The 9,295-nt window shown below is 48.6% G+C and overlaps 1 protein-coding gene across 4 annotated transcripts in view; it reads left to right on the top strand.

Moving 5' to 3' along the window:
- The first annotated feature begins 5,903 nt into the window (after positions 1-5,903).
- The window catches only part of MEIOB (meiosis specific with OB-fold), a 39,509-nt gene continuing 36,117 nt past the window's right edge, over positions 5,904-9,295 (top strand). For 3 of the 4 annotated variants that reach the window (XR_008666410.1, XR_008666408.1, XM_055339963.1), the window contains exons 1-2: positions 5,904-5,985; positions 8,307-8,383. Coding sequence is in view for 1 of the 4 variants with exons in the window: in XM_055339963.1 (XP_055195938.1) it covers positions 8,315-8,383 (69 nt within the window). In the remaining 3 variants the exon portion in view is untranslated. The other variant, XR_008666409.1, reaches the window with a different exon arrangement.

Genomic DNA, 9,295 nt, shown 5'->3' with positions numbered 1-9,295 from the left:
AAGCATTGGACTCTTGGTTTCAGCTTAGGTCATGATCCCAGGGTCATGGGATGGAGCCCCACATCCGGCTGGTGCTCAGTGCAGAGTCCAGAGTCCGCTGGAGATTCTCTCCCCAACCCCCATTCTCCCCTCACCCTTGACCCCGCTCTCTCTGCCTCTCAAAATAAATAAATAAAATATTTTAAAAAGTGGCGGGGAGGGGCAGCAGGGTGGCTCAGTGGTTGAGCATTTGCCTTCAGCCCAGGGCGTGATCCTGGAGACCCAAGATCGAGTCCCGTATCGGGATCCCTGCGTGGAGCCTGCTTCTCCCTCTGCCTGTGTCTCTGTCTCTCTCTGTGTGTCTCTCATGAATAAATAAATAGATAAATTTTAAAAAAGAATACTGAGCGCTCCCCAAAAAGTGAAGGGTCCTGGACTTCAACTGTATGGCCTTTTGAAGCTAACGTCATGTGTACAGATTAAGAGGTGAAGAAAAGCTGTTGGTGACTTTCTTCAGAACAGTAACTGGGGCTATGCGACAGATCACCTTTTCTTGTACAACTCGAATAATATCTCATTTAGGGGTGGCACACGAGGAGAATCCCAGTTAGTGTACCATGCCACCTGTTTTCCTTCCACATCTTCCCCTCCATGACCTCCCAGGGAGGGTGACACCTGCTATGACCCTCAGGGGCCTAAAAGCCAAGCAGGGGAGGCTCATCGTGTTCATTTACATTTCACACGAAGCTGAGTAATGCTTCTAAGGCCGCAGAGTGAATCCGGAATCCGTTTCGGGCTAGAGCTGGGAGCAGCCGGCGGTGGGCCGTTCTGCACCTTGCCACCTGCTGGAGGCCCGTCCCTGTCGCGGCGGGGGCTGGGCTCCGAGAGGACCCAGCTCTCATGACGACGCTGTGGGGTGGGGTGGGGGGTATGGTGAGAGGCACAAACAGATCCCCTGCATACCTCCCCGCACCCGGGCTTTACCTTCGTGCTCATCTCTCGCACCCGACCTGTCCAAACCTTTTATCTGACAGATAAGGAAACAAAGTTCAGAAAGTCTTGACCGACACAGCTGATTAGTGCAAAGCTGAAATTTGGCCAGACAGCTGGACTTGTGGGGGCGATGACTCGCCCTAGCACCCCTGAACTCCCCACGCCTCTGCTGTGAGAGGAGAGCGCTGACAAGTGCCTGCTGAAAGGAAGCACCTAGAGAAACAGCTACTGAGCTTGTCTCAGAGCGATCATTTAAAAATTTTCAATGTCTTCCGTGTCGTCGGGGTTTCCTGTTGCTACCTTAAGCATGTGCTGGTGACCCATGCAGACAGGCTGTCATGCTCTGAGCACATTACCGAACGTGTAGACAAACCCAACAAGGAGCACAGCCCAGGATCTGGGCCCAGAGGGGAGGCAGCGGGCGCCGCGCATGGAAATCTCCCCGCTCAGCGAGTGTGCCCGTCCTCAGAGCCATTGTGAGCACTAGGATCAGCAAGTGAGTAGCAGCTGTCATTCACAGTGGCACAGTGGCTTCAGCCAAGGGGGCTCTTGAAAATGTTTTCCAGCAGTAATAACGAAGTGATGCGCATCATGGACAATGAAGTGGAGGAAATGGAAATAAAGACCTTGGTGTCACGGGCTGCCAGCTGTTACATATCATTAAAAACATTTGTACACTCGCACACATGACACACATGAAATTAATTTTTTTTTTTAATTTTTATTTATTTATGATAGTCACAAAGAGAGAGAGAGGCAGAGACACAGGCAGAGGGAGAGCAGGCTCCATGCACCGGAAGCCCGATGTGGGATTTGATCCCAGGTCTCCAGGATCACGCCCTGGGCCAAAGGCAGGCGCCAAACCGATGCGCCACCCAGGGATCCCCTGAAATTAATTTCTAAATACGAATTCATTACATAAACATCTTGGGGAAATGGGCTTTTTTTAGAGACATGGTGGGAAAGAGGCTAGAGTTTTAAACTGAGTCCAAATTCGAGAAAGTGAGAATGCCAAACCAAAGAACTGTGACTTTATTTTATTTATTTTAAAGGGGTGTGTGTGTGTGTGTGTGTGTGTGTGTTTAATTCATGAGGGACAGAGGCAGAGATACAGGCAGAGGGAGAAGCAGGCTCCCTGCAGGGACCCTGACGTGGGACTCGATCTGGGGTCTCCAGGATCACGCCCTGGGCCAAAGGCGACGTAAACCGCTGAGCCACCGGGGCTGCCCAGAATTGTGACTTTAATGCAGGGTACTGCAAGCGATAGGTCACAGGGCAAATCTGACCCACTGCTTATCTTGTCCGTGAGAGATGACCATGCCCATTAGTTCAGGTATTATCTGTGGGCATTTTTTTTCACTCTAGGGGTAGAGTTGAGTCACTTCAACAGAGACTAGATGGCCCGCAGAGCCCTTTATGTATATGCTCCTTTAGAGAAACATGCGGGTGCATGCTAGGATAGACAGTATTGAAGGTTTTGGACCAGAGGAATGCTGTGATGGAAGCCATGAGATCCTGACCCGGCAGGAGGGTGCACGATGGGCTGGAGCAGGGTGCTAACAGCAGTCAGATACAAGGCCACCAGAGCCCAAATGAAGGTGGTCACAATAAATATGGGGAGAAAAGGACAGGTTTGAGAGATATTTCAAAGAAAACCAGAACATGACACCTGGTTAGATAAAAGTAGAGCAGAAGTGCAGGTTCAAGGCTACTTTGAGTCTGGGTGCTCAGGTTCCCAGCTCCGTGTTCATCACAACTGAAGGAGCAGCTGGCCTGGGGTGAGCGGCTCACTGTAGTTTTAAACATACCTGGTCCCACAAAGTGTGTGAAAGGCCTGCAAATGGCTGGCGATGTACAGCTGGGACTTGAGCGGTCCATGGTGCGCCTGCGGTAATGCAAGTGGTAAAGGTCTGTGTCAACAACCGAGGAAGGTTTGGACAAATGATATGTGTCTGATATAAACTGTGATGACAAGTAGCCCATGACAGCCCTCCAAAGAGGCGGGCCCTTCCTAATGTCACATGAGTAACTTCCTGGGGGGGGGTTGGTTGGGGGGAGGGCAGCCAGAGTCTGCTCCAAGGACCCTGCTGGTGACCTCCTCCACCCCACCCCACCGTCCCCTCCCTCAGCATGATCCCTTCAGCACAGTGGGCATCAGGCATGTGGGGCACACACAGGACATGCTGCACACGGACTACAGACGCTCTGGGGTCCCAGGCCGCTCAGGGTTCACTTTAGCTTACCCCAGAGCGTCGCCTACCTCGGGCTCTAGTAGGCTCTCCAGTTCCACTTGGAAGTTCTGCCTCGATTCGCATCACTTTGGGGCAGGTGCCAATGTCTCTGCTTTTCCTCTCTCTGAGGGTGGAACATGTCAAGTTCTTTCTGGCTTGGGCCACCCAGACTTGAGAAGGGATCTGTTCTTCCCACAGCCCCCTGGATTCTGACTCAGCAGTTGGCATGGATTATCCCTAGAATTTACCAGAATGTTCCTGGGCTCTCAGTGCTCAGGCCACTCCGCGGTTGCTACTGCTTTTTTTTTTTCCCATAAACTCTCTCCTTTCTGAGGCTTCTTCACACTCCCGAATCCAGCTCCCCCCCATCTTGTTCACCCCGATAGTCCCTAATCGCTTCTGATCGCCCCACTCATGGATTACCTCACTCCTCTTCTCCAGGCGAACTTGTGCAAAAATGTGCACAAATATCTGTAACTATTAGCACATCTACAATCTATTTAAATGTTGGCTGGTCCTGGACAGACAGAGGAGTGGGGAGTGAGACAATCAGTATTTGGTCAATCAGTATTTCCACTCCTGGGAGGGAGACTGTAATCACAGGATCGACTTCAGAAAAGTTATTTTGTTGTTACATTAATAAAAGGTGGTCTTGTAATTCATTAAAATAGTTGTCATCTTTTCCTCTGGATTAGTAAGTGTAAAGTTGATTACTATATATTTTTCCGGTCACTTCCTTGTGACAGGCTCCTAGATGGTTTGACAGGTGCCATGCACTGGGGAGGTGACAGGCATAGCCGCATACCATTTCTTTAGCCAGACACGCAAGCTATTTTACCTCTGACCTTTGTTTGCTCATCCTTGACTTCTTCATCAAGGGGCAAGCCTAGGCTTTCCTGTCCTCGTTTCTGTTCACATTCAACCAAAATGTATTAACAAGTCAATTCTATTGTTAAGAACAAACCAAGTTCACAGAATTGATATAAAAAATGGAAGGAATGAATTCTTTTCTCATCCAGAGGTTCCCAAGCTTATTATTAACATGAAACAATCCCACTTTTTTAGGCTTGTGTTTCCAAGCCCACGTGTCTTGTAAAAAGCCTTTTGTGTCTTACTGAGGGTGACTGCTTAATCTTAGATAGCTTTCAGAGAGAATTAATCTACTAAAATATGAAAAAATTGAACAAAAATTTAAATATTACTCCCCTACTGAGGCACAAATGAAAAATGCATACAAACTATTTTTTAAAGATTTTCTTTACTTATACATGAGAGACAGAGACACAGGCAGAGGGAGAAGCAGGCTTTCTGCCGGGAGCCCCATGTGAGACTCAATCCCAGGACCCTGGGATGACGACCTGAGCCAAAGGCAGATGCTAAACTACCGAGCCACCCTGGCATCCTTTCCCTTTAAAATTCACTTAATGGGACAACTGGGTGGCTCAGCGGTTGAGCCCCTCCCTTCAGCCCAAGGGCAGGATCCTGGAGTCCTGGGACTGAGTCCCCTATCAGGCTCCCTGCAAGGAGCTTGCTTCTATCTGCTTGTGCTTCTGCCTCTCTCTCTCTCTCTCTCTGTGTGTCATAAATAAATAAATAAATAAATAAAATCTTTAAAATAAATAAATAAAATTGACTTAAAATGTCAGCTCAGGGCAGCCCCGGTGGCTCAGCAGTTTAGCCCCGCCTGCACCCAGGGCGTGATCCTGGAGACCTGGGATCGAGTCCTGTGTCGAGCTCCTGCGTGGAGCCTGCTTCTCCCTCATCCTGTGTCTCTGCCTCTCTCTCTCTCTATGTCTATAATAAATAAATAAATCTTTGAAAAAAAATGTCAGCTCACTCTTTTGGAAAGATCAAGACCCACTCTTTTAAAGACAAAGACTGGAAAGGAATATTGAAAAATTTAAAATCCTTTATTAAATTTGAAGTGGTTGGAATGCAGGTTATTCTTTATTTGGCTTTCGATTATTATTTGGGAAATTAAAAAAAAACCTAACAGAGGAGGAAAAGTAGGAGCTATGTTGGGATGAGAAAAAAAAATTAAAAATATATATGTTGGGATGAGATCACAAAACGTGCCCCTGATGTTGTATTTTTCTTTTTAATATATGATCGGTATACTAAGTATCAAAGTTGTTTTTCCTGAAAGGAGAAGCTCACTAGCTTAAGTGATGCTGCCTGCGGACAGCAGTCTGGGACAAAGCTAACGGATCCAGCTGTTGGATCTTGGCTCACCTGCCCCCATCAGTGCTCTAGCAACACAAATCAGTCTGCAAGTCCTTAGGAAACAAGGGTTTCCCAACGGCACTAAGAGCGGGGCTCCCCTCCCGGAGTTGCGGGCAGACCCGGCCCGCGCGCTCCGCCGCGCACCTCACCGATCCCGGCGCAGCTCGCCGCAGGTCTGGGCGACGCGCTCTGTGCGGAGGACCCCTCGCTCTCTGGTCTCTCCGAGGCTTGCCAGTCAGCAGCGGGACCGCAGGGAGACCGCGGGGGCGGAGCCAGAGCCAGGAGTGGGCGGGGCGGGGCGGAGCCATAGCGAGGGATGGGCAGGACCGGCGTGTGGGCGTGGCAAGAGCGCGGCGAAGGGCGGAGTCAAGCATGGGCGGGGCGAAAGTCAGAGTGGAGAGCCGAGCGCAGGCAGTGCGGGGGCGGAGTCAGAGGGAGAGGCAGGGCGTGGCTAGGGGCGTGGCCTGCGCTAACGGTCGCGCGGCGGGCTGCGGGCGGAGCGCGCTGTGGAGAGGCGGCGGAGCGCGGGCCCAGGCAGGCGCGAGGAGCCGTGGCTGAGGTGAAGGCCTGCACGGGGCGGCGGGATCTGCGAGGTGCGGCCGCGCGCGGGGGCCTCGGCGCTGCGCTGCGTGGGCCGCGTTGAGGCTCCAGTCACGCGGCTGCCCCTTCCGTTGCTTCCGTTTCGGGGCGCCGCCTCCCGCAGGGGGCTCGTCCCCGGGGCGGCGGGGGGCGCGCGCCTCAGAGCGCGCTGTGCCGTGGGGCGGGCCCGGCGGGGCGGGTGCGGGCGGTGTCCCCTGGTCCCCGCGCTCCGGACTCCCCCGCGGGCCTCCGTCCGCCCCGTCCGGTGGGCTCGGGGCGGGGTGCCCGTCGGAGCTGCCCGGCCGCCCTCGGGGAGCCTAAAGCCGGCCGGGGGGCAGGCCCTGGGCCGCTCTCGAGTCCGCCCTCTGTTCTTTTTTTGTTTTAAAGATTTTATTTATTTATTAATGAGGGACACGGAGAGAGGGCACAGGCTGAGGGAGAAGCAGGCTCCTCACAGGGAGCCCGCCGCCGGACTCGATCCCGGGACCCGGGGTCACGCCCGCGGCTGAAGGCGGCACTCAACCCCTGAGGCCCCGGGCTGCGCTCCTCTGTTCTTCTTAAATGATTTTATTTTTAGAAATCATCATTCTTTCATTGAGAGACTTTGCTTCTTTAAAAGAAAAAAAAAAGAAAAAAAAAGTAGTGTCTTCGTCAGCGAAAGCCCCAGGGCGGCCCGCGGGGTGGGAGAGTCCGCGTCCCCCCCCCCCCTCCCCGTTCCCCGGAGCCACCGTGTGCTGAAGGAATGGTGGAAACTGAGCAGCCGCACTGACGAGTGTCACGGCGCTGAAACGGCTGACAGGGACGGTACTCAGGACCGGCCGCCGTTCCACGTTTTACTATCGTTCATTCCATGTTGAGGGCTTTTTATGCACGAGCTCGCATTGAACACGGTCAAGAAGTCTCTCAGGGTTGAAATCCCTTCCTCTCCCCACACACAGTGTAACCAGATTGAAGGTATTTGCGGGAGAGTTTTGTTGTATTTCTTTCTTTTTTTTTAAGATTTTGTTTATTTATTCATGAGACACAGAGAGAGGCAGAGACACAGGCAGAGGGAGAAGCAGGCTCCATGCAGGAAGCCCGACACGGGACTCGATCCCAGGACCTCGGGGTCACGACCTGAGCCGAAGGCAGATGACAACCGCTGAGCCATCCAGACGTCCCTTGCTGGCTTGCTTGCTTTTCTTTCTTTTTCTTTCCTTCTTTCCCTCTTTTCATCCATTTGAGAGAGAGGAGACAGAGACAGTAGGCATGCCTTCCAGCAGGAGAAGGAGGAGCAGAGGGAGAGGGACAGAGAGAACCCCCAAGCCGACTCCCCACTGAGCACAGAGCCCCTCTCTAGGTTCTTATCTTGTGACCCCCTAGACCATGACCGGAGCTGAAACCAAGAGTGGACACTCAACCAATCCAACCCGGCGCCCTGAATTTTGCCATATTTCTAAAAGTAGGCTTTATGGTAACAAATATTTAAATCTGCAAATGTCCCATTCAATCATCTCTCATCTGAAACTCTAAATTTGGGACACCTCGGTGGCTCAGCGATTTAGTTCCTGCCTTTGGCACTGGGGCGTGATCCTAGAGTCCCGGGATCGAGTCCCACATCGGGCTCCCTGCATGGAGCCTGCTTCTCTCCCTGCCTATGTCTCTGCCTCTCTCTCTCTCTCTCTCTGTGTGTGTGTGTCTCTCATGAATAAATAAATAAAATCTTTTAAAAAACTCAAAAACCCCCCTCACATTCTGTGTTTCACTGAAACTAACATTCATTACCTAGGATGTCTCTTGCATTCAGAAATATTAAAATGTAAAAAAAAATTTGCTGAGTTACACATTTTTTGAAAGTGGAAGTTAAAAATTGAAACCGAACTGTATCATTCAAAACTGTAAAATGACATTTTGAAACATGTTTTTTACAGATTTGATCTGTACTAACTTACATTTCACTGTTATAATAAAAACGTTCCCTAAAGAATGAGTAATATATCCAATGCTTTCCTAGATAACTTTTTAAAAGATTTTATTTTATTTTTATTTATTTGTTTGAGAGAGAGTACATTCATGCACAGAGGAGAGGGGCAGTGGGAGAGGGAGAAAGAGTCCCAAACAGGCTCTGCATCCACCGAAGAGCCCCACATGGGGCTTGACCCCACAGCCCTGAGATCATGACTGAGCCAAAACCAAAAGTCTGACTCAACCAACTGCACCATCCAGGCACCCTCCCAGATTACTTGTTTTAATCTTGGAATTTTTCATGGGTTATTTCAGTTATTTAATTTATGCATCCAACTTATATTTTCTAAAATGTAGATAAAAAAATGGCAAACTCCTTTGCATCAAAGACCTTCACTGCACTTTCAGATCTGCATCCAAATATGGCTAATCTGGTAGGTTTTAATGATATAGTTTGATTACCAAATTTATGTGGTAATATTAAATACATTAACATTATTGGTTCATTTGACACATACCTATATAATTGATGAGTATATAGATACTCATTCCATCAATACAATTGTTGATATTAGATAACCTGCACTTCTTCAATTTTATGCCAGGTAATGAAAATTAGTCTCTCTTTTGTCTAGAGTAGGATATTGTAGATATGACCAGCAATTGTTCAAAATGATCAAAAGTTTAATTGTATTATTTTAATTAAATATTTAATAATAGCTCAAATTTATCATTGTAAAGTTAAGTTTTGCTCGGCACTATGTATTCTCTAATCAAATTATACTTAAGTTAGAGACTTAAATACTTGCCACTGTGCTCCTTTTATGACATAAAGGTATACAAAAGATGTATTTGTGAAATATGCAAAAATTCATTTTTTACTGAAGGTTTGTAGGGGAATTCAATCATTTCAAATATGCCAAGACTGTTATTTAGTCAAACAAAATCTAGGTGGAATCATCTTATGAGATGAAGCATTTAACCTAAAGCAATCACATCCCCTTCTTTCCTTGCCCTAAGCGGTCTGTTGTTTGGCATTTACAAATCAGATTTCTTAAAATGGGATACGTTTACATGTAACCTTATAGTGCAATTAGAGTTTATTAATGTTAAAAATAGGGAGCCCAGTTCTTCTGATGTAGGCTCAGAAAAAAAAAAAGAAGAAAGATAATCTATTTGTTAATTTCCTCTTCAGTTAGAACGCTTTGCTCAATATTTCCATTAGTTGTGTTTTTCCAACAAAATTTGTGAGATCTGCATGCATATGGAATTTAAGAAATAACAGCAGTGTATCTAAATGTAGTAAGATTAGTTAATAGCTCAGCTAGAATGTGGTGGTCTTAAAA

Source organism: Nyctereutes procyonoides, unplaced genomic scaffold (assembly GCF_905146905.1).
Source record: "Nyctereutes procyonoides isolate TBG_1078 unplaced genomic scaffold, NYPRO_anot_genome, whole genome shotgun sequence".
NCBI classification, from domain to species: Eukaryota; Metazoa; Chordata; class Mammalia; order Carnivora; family Canidae; genus Nyctereutes; species Nyctereutes procyonoides.
Note: the sequence above shows the minus strand (reverse complement) of the source record. Positions and strands in the feature narration are given on the sequence as shown.